The following is a 14,929-nucleotide window of genomic DNA, read 5'->3' as shown; positions in this document are numbered from 1 at the left end:
AGTTAGGAGGAATAAAAAAAAATATTTCATAAATTTTGAGAAAATAAAAAATAAAAAAGATAACAACTTTAAAGGACTAAAAATATAATGAAGTCTTTATTTAACTATGAAAATCAATTATGAATTATTTTATTGTATCTTCGTGGGATCTATTATTGGGTTCGTTTGTTTAAATTTTTTTAAAAAAATATTTCTAAAAAAATTTACTAATATCACATTTATAAAATTAAAAAAAATCATACGGATAACTTTCAGAAAGGAAAATTAACCAAATGAAAATAAAATTTGCGGAAACAAAGGCGACAGCCACATCTATGTTTGTTTAGTAATGATTGTGGACATTATGCACCAGCTGCCAGACGAATGATTTTTCAGTCTAATTATTATCAAGATAACAAAAGCTACCAAATTCAAAAGGTAAGGCCACGCATAATGATGTATATCATAAAAGAGAAACACCACCGGTGAAAGAGTGGATGGCATATCATGCTTAAATTTGGGTTTTAATTTGCCAATTCACCCAAAAAAACTACTTTAATATAAAATTATTTTTATAGTATAAAATATTTTTTATAATATTATTTAATTGTAAATTATTATATTTTTTATAAGTAAATATTAATTATTAGTTTATTAGCTTTCATCGATGGAAAAATATTTGAGCTTATTACATCTTTATTCTCTTTTTTTTTTTTAACTATAAAGTCAACCGTATAACTCCAATTCCATATTACTATATATAAGATAAGTTTATTATTTCTTACAAATATTATTTTAAAAATCATATCAATCATAATTTTTAATTGGTTAATAATACAAAACTAATTTAAACTTACCATAAATTAATAATATATCTATCAAATTATTTAGTCATTTTAAATTGTTTAAACTTACAATGTAGTGTAAATGTACCCAAAAAAATATTTATTAATAGTATAAAATAACACTTATTTAATTACAAATTATGTTAAATGTATCAAAAATTTATTTATTAATAATATAAATGTATGATAAATTTGTTAGCTTTTAAAAATCATCTCAAAAGTTATATATACTATGAGAGGTTTATACTTATAATCATTAGTTTTAAATTAAGTGATTAAATACAAAAGACTAATATATTAAAATTAAGATTAAATCATTTAAATACTATTTGAGTTTGACGAAAATAATTATTAATTAAACTTTATTAATTTTTTGATTGAATTCCAGATTAGTCATAATCTTTTTCTTTCATGAACCAGAGAATTAATAATAAAAAAATCATTACTTTTAAAAAAAAATTGTGATATAGTTATCAATTTATTATATATTATAAACAATCACTTGCCTTGTATATTAAAAAATATTCATTAAAAAAATTACTTCATCTACTTAAAGAAGACTGTCTCGTAAAAAAAATGTATTTGCTATCTAAAAAACAAGGGGAAAAAATTGTTGGAAACGTGATTGATATTCAATGATGTGTTTGATGGTATTATTCAGTGAAAGGGAGAGAGGTGCAATGAGCATGATTGGCGGAGCAGAATGATGAGAGAAAAGGAGGATAAATCTTCTCTTTCACTTCTCAGACAAGGAGTGCACAAGCACTACTAAACTAATAGGCAATAGAGATCAGTTTTGTTACTGCTATATAAATCTTTGTCTTATTTATATATATATATATATATATATATATATATATATATATATATATATATATATATATATAAACGTATATTATTATTGTTGCGTTTTAATCTAAATTATTTATAATAAGATCTAATAGTAGCTAATATTTATTCTTTTCATTCTCACATTAAAAAAATATATTACTGGATACACCCACATACACATGTATATGCTATATTGGAATACCAAGGAGATTTGGCTTTATTACTAAATAAATATATAAATATAAATCACACTAAATAATATTTAAAGTCAAGATTAAAAAAATGCTCATGATTTATAATTTTAGCATATATGATTTAAATTTATAAATATTTATCTCATAATAAACATTATTCTCACAAAAGTCATCTTGTCTCTCACTGTGTTACATATATATCCCGCTATGCAAATTGTGTTTACTTGAATGTATTAATAGTATATTTGATTTCATGTTTCGGTTATGATTTTTCATAATCTGAGTATGATTTTTCATAATCTAATAGTTATAGCTTTTATATTTGGAACTTGATTATTTTATTCTTAACAAGTTTTTAAACACACAATAAATAATTATATAAAATCTTTGTGTTGCCTGTATAAATTATATTTAAAAAATCATAATTTATTTTTATATTAAGTAATTCTCGTACTACCGGTTGAATGATTGCGTTCTCGAAAGTCGAAACACAATAATATTAATATTATTTTTTTTGTATTAAATTCACCAAAGTATCTCCTAGCTTGACTCACCAAAATGTTTGGTTAGATTGTCATTTTTCAATTAAATTGTGTGCATGGGCTCGTCTCACGTCCCCACTAACGTTTGTGTCTCCGATATGTTTATATGTATACTCTACAATAGTACACACCAAATAGAAAGATACATTTCTATTTCCCACCCTATAACAATAACTATTTAAAAAGAAAATAAAAAGTATAAGTTTCTCTGGTCATTATGTATGTTGTGCTATTTTTATCAATCATTCAATTTAGTATACAATATTGAGTTTCTTATGTTTGCTTCTCGTGATTCTGTTTGGCCCTAGGAATTAGTATTACATTAATGGATCTTCACCAAATGAAAATAATTAAAAATAATAATAAGATAATTCACAGTCATAAGATAATTCTGTCTATGTTTGGTCAAAAATCATGATCGGCAAATTAAGCTCCCCTCCACTATTTAACACAATTACTTAATTATGCCCCTTTTTATTATTATCGTCAGTAAATTATTTTTAATAAACAAAAAAGTTAGGCTCCTTCGTCAATTGATCACGCGAATACGTACATAATCTAGTAACATTGCTAATGATTCATTGATTCATATCCATGACATGACATACTTATGAGTGAAGCATGTTAATAGATGTATTGGTTACTTTAATTTATTTATTTTCAACCTAAAATTTAATCTTTTAAATCCTTCAATAAATGTTTTAAATATAAATTATGTAAACACCTTTTTTTTTCTTCCCTAATTTACTTTATCTTTGTGCTAATATCTTTTTCTTCTTTCTCACATAATCACATGATTTGGAATTAATGGGCCCAACAACTATTTTTATTCCGTTTTTGTACTTTTCCTCTAAATTTCGGTCCAATGGGGTTCACAGAAGCCCGAGTGATCATATTTTTCAATTGCTATATCCACTCCCCCTTTTTAAGTAAATAGAGGAGTGTAGTTTTTTGGAAAACAAATTTTTAAAAAAAGGAGAGTGGATATAACAATTGCCTATTTTTTTCCTCTTCTTTTGAGCCAATTGGATCATCTTTAGACCATGTTTGATAGAAATAAGAGAAATAAGGTGGATGAAAAATTAAAGAATGAATGAAAATGGGTGAAAAAGTAAAGTGAAAATTAAAAGTATTTGGTTGAAAGAAAAAAAAAATATGGAGAGTGATGGAGAGATGAGTGAAAATAAATAGAAAAGAAATAATACATTAAATCTACCATTCTTTAGAAAAAATTCACCTTATTCCTCCTCTTTCGAACATACCAAATTATTTTTCATCCACTCTTCTATGTAGTTTTCACTTACCAAACATCGGATTAATATGGAGGGGTTGAGTAGTGATGCAGAGATTTAAATTATTTTAACTACTGTGACAAAAATATTATTATTTATATTTTGAAATCCAAAATTCTAAAAACATAAAATTTAATTTAATTTTAAAATCTCTTTCCCTTAAAAAAAAAACCCAGGTAAGAACCTTGCTATTTTCCCTCATCTTTTATTTATTCTCTTAACAAGTCTCCTTTCCCCTCCTTTTCCTTGAACCACTTATTTTCTAAATGACTATTATTTTCAATTTTTTTTGTATTTTACTTCTATCCCTAAATTGAATGTCAATATTTTTTAAAAAGTATTTATTTACTATTACTGCAAAATATGTGTTTAATATTATTATTTAGTACAATATCATTCATATTATATATATATATATATATATATATATATATATATATATATATATATATAAATTTCAGTTATGTAAAAAGCAAACCTTTATCCTATCCTATACAATATTAATACTTGAATACCAGTTATATAAATTAAATATTTATTCTATATCATATAATATAAAAAAATATATGTCCACATGCGTCTTAATTTAGGCCTTTATCTTTTGTTTCCATAAGATAAGATAATAAGATAAGATAATAATTTAAATTTGAGTTGTTAATTTAATTTAATTACACGGCTAAAAAAAAACCTTTCGTTTCGTCTTCTCCCAACCCGGTTGAATATTCAATTCATACTCTGCTTCTCAACTCTCTTCACTTGCTTAGTCCCATTCGCAAACCCTAACGCTAACGGCCAAAGCAGCAAGTGAAATTTTCAGAATCGATTAATCCAAGTTTGATTCGAAGCGAAATTGAAGTTTTAGGGAAAGAAAGAAAAAAAAATGGCGTATGGTGGTTCGGGTTCGGCATCGACAATTAAGCAAGTCAAATTGGAGAGAGAAAGCGAACTGAGAATAGAAGTTGGTAACGACGCACCTCTTCGCCTTCGACTCCTTAACGGCACTGCTGAGATTTTTGGCACCGAGCTTCCACCCGAAATCTGGCTCAATTTCCCTCCCAGACTCAAGTTTGCTGTAAATTCTTTTATAACCGCATTGCTGTTTTTTCTTTTTCTTTTTCTTTCCCCTCTTCCCTTATCCCTTAATCATCCAACCCACCTTATATCTCCCAACCGCATTGTTGTTACATTTACATGCCTGTTCTTTTTTCTTTTTATAAGAAAATATGCTCTTTTTTTTTTCCCAGGTGTTTACTTGGTATGGTGCAACCATTGAAATGGATGGCGCTACTGAAACTGATTATACTGCAGATGAGGTAAGCCAATGTAGCCGCCATATTGCGTGCATTCTTTCTGTCAATCTTATTGGTAAGACAAAAAAAAAAAACCCACTTGAGAAATCACTGATGAGGAGATTGCAACTTTTTGAGTGCAGACTCCAATGGTCAGTTATGTAAATGTACATGCTGTGCTGGATGGAAGAAGAAGTCGTGCTAAAGCTTCATCACCAGATGATTCTGTTTCTTCTCAGGTAGTTGACTGGATGGTTGACATCAAGGTTTTAAATTGCGGCTGCGGTTTTGTCCCTTTCCTTTATATTACAGGAAATTTCAGACAATTCCAGCTCATGTGGCCACAATTGTGGTCACAGATTCTCTGAAAACCTTGATGCTGCAGCTGAAATCGTGGACATTTTTTTAAAACCTTGGCTGACATATAAGTTGGCGTGAAAAGTATTGGTTGTTACTTTTGTATGGCTTATAATTTTTAACGTTAACATGAACTGTTGAAAATATTGCTTTATTTTGCGTAAGTTGTGCCAAGAGACTTGAAAACTTGTGATTTTATCATAGATTGTCGTCTTGTGGTATGTGAATTTTGTGAATTTGGTTGGTCAGGGCCCTAGGGTCATTGTTGTAGGACCTACTGATTCTGGAAAGAGTACCTTGTCAAGGATGCTTCTTAGTTGGGCAGCTAAACAAGGTTGGAAACCTACCTTTGTTGACCTGGATATTGGCCAAGGCTCTATAACAATTCCTGGATGCATTGCCGCCACTCCAATAGAAATGCCCATTGATCCCGTGGAAGGAATTCCACTTGAAATGCCTCTTGTTTACTTTTACGGGCATGCAACTCCAAGGTGATTAGTGATGTTACTTCTATTAAAAATTGGCAAAATTATATAAACTTTCATTGGTTTGAACTTTTAAAATCATTGGTACTACATGAAAGAAAATCACCCAACATATTTTTTTTTGCAGTAACAATGTAGAATTGTATAAAGTGCTTGTTAAGGAGCTTGCAGGGATGATTGAGAGGCAATTTACTGGAAATGCTGAATCTCGAGCTTCAGGGATGGTGATAAATACTATGGGATGGATAGAGGGAGTAGGCTATGATGTAATTAGCCTTTGAACTTTAGCTTATTGTTAAGTTGATCACTATTCAGACATGTAACTCACTGCTAATTCTGATTAGTATTGACTATAGTGTTCTATCCTCACACTTTTTTTTTCTCCTGTGCATGTGATGTATTCTGTTGCAGTTGCTCTTGCATGCAATTCGTACATTCAAGGCCAATGTTGTCTTGGTTTTGGGTCAGGTATATGCCTTGTATATATACTATATTTAACATGTGCGTCATTGCATCATTCCATATTAGTTATGCATTGAAAGCCAGTTCCAATGATCTCCACTATCATTTTTTTTTTCATATCATACTTTCCTTATGCATAGTTGTTAATTCATGCCTTCTGTAGAAGCTCAGTGTCTCAGGCTTTGCTTTGAATTCCTTGTAGGAAAAACTGTGCAGTATGCTCAAAGATGTGCTCAAGAGTGAGCCCAAAGTAGACGTTGTTAAACTTCAGAGGTCAGGTGGAGTTGTATCTAGGAATGCAAAAGTCCGTCAGAAGGCCAGAAGTTATAGGATAAGGGTAAACCTACTTGTCCACTTCTGAATATCTTCAATATGTGTTTACCATATCTTGATATTTTTCTTCTGTTTTTTCATTTTAGAGGATTTCAATTTAAACTATGAGAATCTGTTGTTTATTGGCACTTGCTCTGCTGAATTTATTTGTTAATATAGGAGTATATTATTACTCTTAGGCCCCAAAACCAAGACAAACAGTTAATGGTAGAGGGATGGATTTTTTTTATTATCCAAGTGCTGATAAATAGATAGGATAAAAAATGATTCATTGTTGAGTAACAAAAACTGGTGTATCAGAATGAATATAAGTAATGGATTGTCTATTCAGGAAGATTTGAAAAATATATATGAAAAAACAAATGTGAGTTTGAGTGAATGTTTTTACTGTCAGCATAAAACAGTTGTCACTTATTTTCTTTTTATGGGCTTCCCAATATTTATGTGCCCTTAATTGCTGTTTAAAAAGCATATTTTTGTGCAATCTAAAAACTACATTGACAGTAGATCACTTTTACGATATGGACAATTTGTTTATTAGCCTTGGGGGTGTAGTATGTTGAGGGTTTTCTTTTCTCTCCTCCCCCCCTGGCACTCTTAACACTCTGAAATTTTCCTGTTCAACTATTTTTGGTCTAATGGAAATTGCTGCTACCTGATTTTGACACAGGAATACTTCTATGGCCTTTCAAATGATCTTTCTCCACATTCTAATATTGCAAATTTTAGTGATTTGTTTGTTTATCGAGTTGGTGGTGGGCCACAGGCCCCTCGCTCAGCCTTGCCCATTGGAGCAGAACCTGCTGCAGATCCAACAAGAGTTGTACCTGTAAATATAAATCGTGATTTGCTCCATTTAGTCCTTGCTGTCTCATTTGCCAAGGAACCTGATGAGATCATTTCCAGGTAACTATAGTCCTTTTGATGATCAAGTTTTATAATTCTAATTTTAAGAATTTTTAAGTTTTAATTTTTTTAGAGCCCAGTGAGTTTGATCCATGCATTTTTGGTTGTTGTAAAGTGAAGAAAGCATGTGTGCTTTTTTATGAATACTCAAACTTTTTGTATATATGTTCACTATCCTAGTTTTAAAATAGGAAATTACTTTTAAGACTCAGAATATTATGTCCCCCTTTTCCATTCTGGTTTCCTACAAGTATACCTCTTGGCTCTTACATTGTCATGTCTTTTCTGGTGCAGCAATGTTGCTGGGTTTATTTATGTAACCGACATTGACATTCAGAGGTTTGTATCGATAGATTTCATTAATCATTTTATTTTACTGTCTGTGCCGAATGTTTACATTTCTAACTTGAATTGTAAATTACAGAAAGAAGATAACATATCTTGCTCCGTCTGCTGGAGAACTTCCAAGCAAATATTTGATAATGGGATCCTTAACATGGCTTGAAACATGAGCTAATGAACAGTTTTGTACTGGAAAATCTGGCTAAATTTGTTGCTCTGGTTTGCCAGTTTTTGTGTCGTGATGAAATGTAAATACTAAATGTAGTTTACAACCCTGCTGTGAGAGATTGTTTGTCGTAGTGAGAGGGTGACCTTTGTCACGGAATATCTAATTTATAATCTTATTATACTCGTTCAGTAGCAAGTTGCTTATGCTTCTTGAAGTTGAACTACAATTGTATCATGTATATCTTAACAGCAGAAGTGGGCAACACATGCTGCATAAAACTGTGACTCAGGGAATGGAGCATTTGTTTACGTTGGGAGTGGATTATCTCACAAATATGACAAGGCCAACTTTAAATCCTGTGTCCGTGTCGTGATATGTTTGGATTAGTTTGTTTTGTGAAAGAGAAAAAAAAATCTTTATAACAGTTTTTTTGGGTGAGTTTTAAAAAGGATGAAGTTTAAGTACTTTTATCACTGCTTTTTTAATTGAAATAGATGTTTTCATTTTTTTATTGAGGAAAAATTTTAACTGGCTTAAATATGAATTTATTCCATGTAAGTTTTGTGTTTTTTTTTTAATTTTGGTCAAAAGTTTTTTTGTTTATTTACTGTAAGTTTTTTTTTTAATTTAATTTAGTTTTTTTTTCATAGACATTTTTTATAAGAAGAAATTATGCTCTACATAAAACAATAAGCATGTGTTTGTCTATGCTTTTTTGACTCCCGTGTGTGAAGATTTTGACATCAAATGAAGCATAAGTTACATATTGTAGCTTCTAGTAAACTAAATCAAGCAAAAATTACATATTGTAGCTTCTAGCAAAAGTTTTAATATTCATTAGCAGATTAATAACTCACATACTGTTAAGTCAACCGAATTAAACACTTAATAAATATTAAATTAATTTCTTTAGCTAGATCTAATTTCATTAATACAAATAAATTTAATTTTATTGAACTCCAAAATAAGTTTATTTTGTAGGAAAGATTTTAATTAATAAATTTTTTACAGATTTAGGAGTTTTTAAATGCTCTTTTTTTAAGTTTATATATTAATATAATTTTGCAATTAAGTCAACATAATCTGTAACAGTAGTTTATAAGTAATAATAAATATTCCCCTTAAAAAAAGTAATAACAAATATCCATTGATTGAAAGTAAATAATGTTAGACAATAATTTTTTTAAGCCATGTCACACGTATTTCTTATAAAAAGCAATATGATAAAACTAAGTAGGATTATATAATATATGTAGTAAATTTCTCTATCCAAATAATAATTATATATATTAACATTCAAATTTGACATAAATGATTAAGCCGAAAATTTATTTAAAAACAATAAAAGTATAAATATATTGTTAAAAAAAATTTAATCCTATAGTTAACTAACCTATATGAAAATTAATGAAATTAAACAAAAGCAAAATATAAAATATATTTTTTGTTTAGTATAGAAGCATCGTCTATCCAATACATTTAGCAATCTGAGATTCCATTTTCTTCGTTGCTCACAATGGAAATGGATTCCCTTCCCAACGGCAACAACACCTCCGGAACCCCGATCTCCGCCACCGCCACCGCCAACCCCGCGCAGCCTCCGTCGTCGAACCTTCCCCAACTGACGGAGTCTCTGAAGCTGGAGCACCAGTTCCTCAGGGTCCCTTTCGAGTACTACAAGAAAACCCTCCGTGCCAACCACCGCGCCGTCGAGAAGGAGATGTCCGCCGTCATCTCCGGCGTCAACGAAGCCGCCGCCACCGACCTGTCCCCCGACGACGCCGTCAACCACCTTAACTCCCTTGTCTCCCGCCTGCAAGGGCTCAAACGAAAGGTAACTGCTGACCTAATTTCTTGATTTGAATTTCGATTCATCGTTTGATTCAGGGTTAATTTTTTTCTGATTACTGGTTTCGTTTCTTATTAAGTATCAACTGTTGCGTAATTGGAAATTTATGTTCCCCTTTATGATGATTTTGATTTGTATTTTGTGAAAATATGTTAAGTTGGAGGAAGGAAGTCGGGCAGAGCATTTGCAAGCACAGAAATGTCGAGTGCGTCTCGATCACTTAGAATCTGCTGATGCAGAAAACATGTCAGAATGGAATAACACTCGTATGAAGCGGATTCTTGTTGATTACATGTTGAGGATGTCATACTATGACACTGCAGTGAAACTTGCCGAAAGCAGCAACTTGCAGGTAAGGGATGTGGTGGGGTGGTTGTATGTGGATGCTGGCAATATTTTGCACCTTTTGGTTTTTCTGTGTTATAGTTTGAAATGTGCATTTTGTTTTGTATTCCTTCTAACAATAATATCATGCATGTTGTTGCATCAGGATCTTGTTGATATTGATGTATTCCAAGAAGCAAAAAAGGTTATCGATGCTCTACAAAATAAGGATGTTGCACCTGCCCTAGCATGGTGTGCTGATAACAAATCAAGGCTGAAGAAGTCTAAGGTTCATACTGCTGTTTGATCTTGTTAATCGTAGCTGCACCATGCTCATAGCTTAGGCTTTTTGGGTTTATTTGGTTCTAGAGTCTAGGTAATATGCGTTTCTTTTAATGCATTTAAAATCGGAAATCATCCAAAACATACTGCAACCATAGAATATATTCATATATAAGAGAGGGATAACCACTGGATTGATCAAATATAAAAAAAAAATGTCTCAGGTCTGTTTAAAATTTGAAAACAAAAATTATAAACTAATGCAAATCCAGATTTTCTTGAATATCCACAAGTACCGCCGGAGCTTCTCATAGGATGGCACTTGTTAAGATAACTGCATAAATCACAATCAACGCATCAAATCATATTTACTATTATTAATTTCTAGTGGTTTAATGACGACAGAGCAAATTGGAGTTCCAGTTGAGACTTCAAGAGTTCATAGAATTAGTAAGAGCTCAGAACAATTTGAGAGCTATCACATATGCTAGGAAATATCTTGCGCCATGGGGAGCCACCCACATGAAAGAATTGCAGCGAGTCATTGCAACACTAGCTTTTAAAAGGGATACTGAATGTGCCACATACAAGGTGAGCACTCCTTGTGTTTGAGTGTTTTTTTGCGTTAGTTTTATTATCTTTTTAATGCAATAGTGTTAGGATTGTATTCATATTCTTTGTTGTTAGAATTGTAGAATTTGTAATTGGAATTACAACTTGATATCCTTCAGTAAGCTTAAGCTAGTGACTCGTCACAGTTGGCTATGAATTGTGTCTGTGTTGCACAAATCAATGCTCGTCTGTATCATCAGTGTGGATGATTCTGTGAGTCAGTATCACCCCACTGTTCTTTTACATTTCCCCCCTATCCACTAATTTTCATCTGAGGATTCAAAGGGGCAGACAGGCTTGAATTGTTATATGAAAGGAATTGAAAGGGTGTTGCATATTACACCCTGTTCCTTTCTCTGTTTTCATTTGGAGGGGCAGGGACCTGTTGTTGACATCTGCAAACCAGTCATTCGACTCTCTGTTTGGTTCTTCTAGTTTTGGGTGCATTTCTTGTTCTTCCGGTTCTGGGTGTTCACACAGTTACTCTGAAATGGTTTATCAATATTGAAATTATGACTTTTGAGCTTTACTTATGACATATGACTCATGATGGTTTTATGGTACTAATGGAGTTCTCAATTTTCTTAAGTGATATGTGGCATTTAAGAATACTTGATGCTGAATTCATGATTCAGAAATTGAACAATTGATTCTTGATACCTATGTTTATGTTAATTACACAATTTAAGAATTTAGAGTGGAAGGTGGAGTGGTTTCATTTTTTTTGTTTGTTAAAAACATTAACTTCCTTGAAAAATAGCATTCTTCAAGTTTATCTACTTCACTCCAAAGAAAAGAAATGGCTTTTACCTTGCACGTCTTATGTAATTCATGGTCAAGAAAAGTACTTCCTCTATTGATTAGGTAAAAAACAAGAACAAATTATTTGCAGGAGTTTTTATTTTCTTCTGATCTCTTATTAAAGAAAATCTTCATGCCTGTCATATTTCCAACAAAGTCTATCAAACATGATATTGGTGAAACTGTATTAATACTTTCTTCTTTGCTAGAATTTTTGCTTGATATTGCATCATTGTCTATTTTTTAGGAACTTCTATTTTAGCACTATAATGTTTGGAATTTTCTTTTGCATAATATTTTACAGGTTTTATTTGAAGCTAAGCAATGGGATTATCTAGTGGACCAATTCAAACAGGAGTTCTGCAAGTTATATGGCATGACTTTAGAGCCCTTGCTCAATATCTATCTGCAAGCTGGCCTTTCTGCTCTCAAGACACCGTATCCTTTTTTTAAAATGCTTGCATACATATAATTGAAACACCCCCTCCACCCTTTCCAATAAATCTTAAAACCACTTGGACTTTCCTTATCCTTTTGAGGGACTTAATGGAATACAACCGTTTGTCTATTAATTTGAATTCCTTTGATTGGAGTGGTTCACTTTTTATGCAGGTATTTTAAAACCCTCTAGATTTAAAAGTTCAAAGCCATTCATTGTATGAAATTTCATATTTGTCAGTGATAATCTCCTGCCTTGAGCCTTTATGTAGCAATTCTTCATAATCATAAATTATTTTGACGTACATTATAGCTATCATTTTTCTCTGGCAACTAGGTACACTTGAATTGACTTTTATATGGTAATTCTCTAGATCTGTTATTACCATTCCCATAATTCATTCAAAGTATGGTTCCTGTGGCTTGTGCTTCTCATTTTTAACTCTCTAATTTTCTGTGGATGATTTTAAAGCTCATACTTATAATAATAAAACCTCTTTACTTTTGCCACAGATAACTCTATTGAGATATATTCCTTGACTTGATAAAGATATTGTTATGAGGATGATTGCACAAAAGAGGACCCCTTATCACAGGAGGCTTTCCGCACACTAGCCATGCCATTACCATATTCAAAGCAGCATCACTCTAAGCTTGTTTGCTATATAACTAAGGAGTTAATGGACACGGAGAACCCACCGCAAGTCTTGCCCAATGGATATGTTTATAGCACTAAGGTCCCTGTTATTCTAGTTATTCTTTTAGATGTTCCATGTATAAAGCATATTTTGTTTATTATTTTTTGCTCCTTTGCAGGCTCTTGAAGAGATGGCGAAGAAGAATAATGGTACAATCATCTGCCCAAGGACGGGTTTAGTTTGCAGCTACACAGAACTGGTCAAGGCATATATTTCATAAATCTACATACTTGCCTTGGCTTCAAGCTACCATGGCTGTCTGATTGTAATGTATTGGGAAAATACTCTCATGGGCTTCCTGTTGTTACGTCCATTCTTTTACTTGTGTTCCGGTGCTATGTACATATGTAAGATGTTTCAAATTGTCACTGGGATATCACGTAAACATGTGCATACATTGATTTGTATTTTTCATTGCAATGAAGTTCTGTCAGTGCCGCCGTGGTTTGAACATACCATGTAGAGGGATTTCAATCTTATATAACATTTAGATTAAATTAATCTTATACACGCACACGCAACGATGCCTATTTTACCTCATTCTCAACACTAGAAAAATGATTGAATTTGAAGGCCCAGTTAGCTCATTCTCACCAGTTTATGCTAGCCCCTCCGTCATACAGAAGACGGAGGAAGCTAATAAAAAATTATTAAAATGTAATATAAGTATAACCTTTCTGACGTGAGCTAGAATGATTCGTTTACTCTTTTAGTAACCGGGTTTGCTAACATAGGGGCATTTAAAAATTAGGAGTATGTTGGTACTCAGCACCTTTTCTATTAGACAAAAAGCCATCCATCCTTTATTTCCACTGAGCATAAATTAAAGGATAATTTTGTAATTTTATTATTAAAAAAAACAAATAATAACTCTTGATTCCCTTTTCTCTTTCCCACGACGACTCTCTTCAGTTATCTTTCCCAGCAATGGCGCAAACATATGAACATGGAAACCAGTTGCAGTGGCAAAGTTTATTTTCACGAGAACATTTCAATTTTTCAATCACAGTTTAGGATTCATGCATTCCTTGTTCGTCAAAATATTTTCAATTTGTAATTTATTTTTCTTCCAATTCATCTTATTTTAAACAATCAAACGGTACTGCAAATTTTTTATTTTTTTAAAAAAAAAACAATGTTGGAGATTAACGCAGTAATCATTTTGTTGGGGGTGTGGGAATTGAGGGGCAATTGGAGAGTTTGTGTGGGCCACAGTATTGGGTTGTGAGTTTGTGATGGTGGGTTCATAGTACAGTTGAAGTGTATGTTGATTTGTCTCAGTGAACGGCTTTTGAAATTGTTGGTGAGGGAGGCATTTTCCTTGGGTTTTTTCCAATACTCTCTCTCTTGTGTTTTTTTCTCAATATACATCACTTTATAATTTAATTTTCAATCTACACTAATTTAAACTTTATATTTTAATTCACATCACTTTGCAAATGAATGTGGCCAAAGAAATCTGACAGTGACAAACTCAAATAAACGTGAATACACTTTTTTTTTAATTTAAAATTTTATAAAATATAAATATTATTATATAATTTTTTTAATCCCCAAAGATCTCTGTCAGAATAGGCATATGCCAAACGTGAATACCTCCCAAAATTAGAGGCAAAACACCTGATAGAGAAACCCAATCCTAAGTGAAATAAATACTGTGACTTCGATCTGTTTCAAACAAAATCATCACCTATTAATATGTTAGATATTTGTGACTCGATTGGTGAAATAGTATCTCTCTTAAAAAAAAGTATGTTTTTTTTTTACCATCGCAAAAAGAAAAAATTTTGCTGCGAATGAAAAGATATTGAGGAATTGTCTATAGGTTAAAATTATAATTGGTTTTAAAAGTATTCACGCTTGTAAAGTGATGTATATTAAAAAAAACAGGAGAAATAA

The 14,929-nt window shown here is 31.5% G+C and overlaps 2 protein-coding genes across 2 annotated transcripts; both read left to right on the top strand.

Moving 5' to 3' along the window:
• Positions 1-4,367: 4,367 nt before the first annotated feature.
• Positions 4,368-8,208, top strand: LOC114370556 (protein CLP1 homolog). Its single transcript, XM_028327940.1, has 10 exons — positions 4,368-4,755; positions 4,928-4,996; positions 5,116-5,211; positions 5,579-5,820; positions 5,942-6,080; positions 6,226-6,282; positions 6,479-6,613; positions 7,280-7,515; positions 7,810-7,854; positions 7,940-8,208. The coding sequence occupies exons 1-10, from the start codon at positions 4,564-4,566 to the stop codon at positions 8,025-8,027; spliced, it is 1,299 nt and encodes a 432-aa protein (XP_028183741.1). The 5' UTR covers positions 4,368-4,563; the 3' UTR covers positions 8,028-8,208.
• A 1,284-nt stretch (positions 8,209-9,492) lies between these two features.
• Positions 9,493-13,488, top strand: LOC114370557 (protein MAEA homolog). Its single transcript, XM_028327941.1, has 7 exons — positions 9,493-9,860; positions 10,033-10,227; positions 10,366-10,488; positions 10,887-11,072; positions 12,199-12,332; positions 12,883-13,069; positions 13,149-13,488. Exons 1-7 carry the CDS (start codon positions 9,543-9,545, stop codon positions 13,248-13,250), a joined length of 1,245 nt encoding a protein of 414 aa, XP_028183742.1. The 5' UTR covers positions 9,493-9,542; the 3' UTR covers positions 13,251-13,488.
• Positions 13,489-14,929: the final 1,441 nt, after the last annotated feature.

The sequence above is a fragment of the Glycine soja genome, chromosome 10 (genome assembly GCF_004193775.1).
Source record: "Glycine soja cultivar W05 chromosome 10, ASM419377v2, whole genome shotgun sequence".
Taxonomy (NCBI): Eukaryota; Viridiplantae; Streptophyta; class Magnoliopsida; order Fabales; family Fabaceae; genus Glycine; species Glycine soja.
Note: the sequence above shows the minus strand (reverse complement) of the source record. Positions and strands in the feature narration are given on the sequence as shown.

What these genes read in the sequence shown, in the direction of transcription:
- LOC114370557 (XM_028327941.1), top strand. Translation starts at nt 9,543, where the DNA reads ATGGAAATGGATTCCCTTCCCAACGGCAACAACACCTCCGGAACCCCG. An exon ending in CCGAAAGCAGCAACTTGCAG is followed by an intron (nt 10,228 to 10,365) that starts GTAAGGGATGTG and finishes TTGTTGCATCAG; the next exon opens with GATCTTGTTGATATTGATGT. An exon ending in CTGAATGTGCCACATACAAG is followed by an intron (nt 11,073 to 12,198) that starts GTGAGCACTCCT and finishes AATATTTTACAG; the next exon opens with GTTTTATTTGAAGCTAAGCA.
- LOC114370556 (XM_028327940.1), top strand. Translation starts at nt 4,564, where the DNA reads ATGGCGTATGGTGGTTCGGGTTCGGCATCGACAATTAAGCAAGTCAAA. An exon ending in CTCCCAGACTCAAGTTTGCT is followed by an intron (nt 4,756 to 4,927) that starts GTAAATTCTTTT and finishes TTTTTTTCCCAG; the next exon opens with GTGTTTACTTGGTATGGTGC. An exon ending in ACCGACATTGACATTCAGAG is followed by an intron (nt 7,855 to 7,939) that starts GTTTGTATCGAT and finishes TGTAAATTACAG; the next exon opens with AAAGAAGATAACATATCTTG.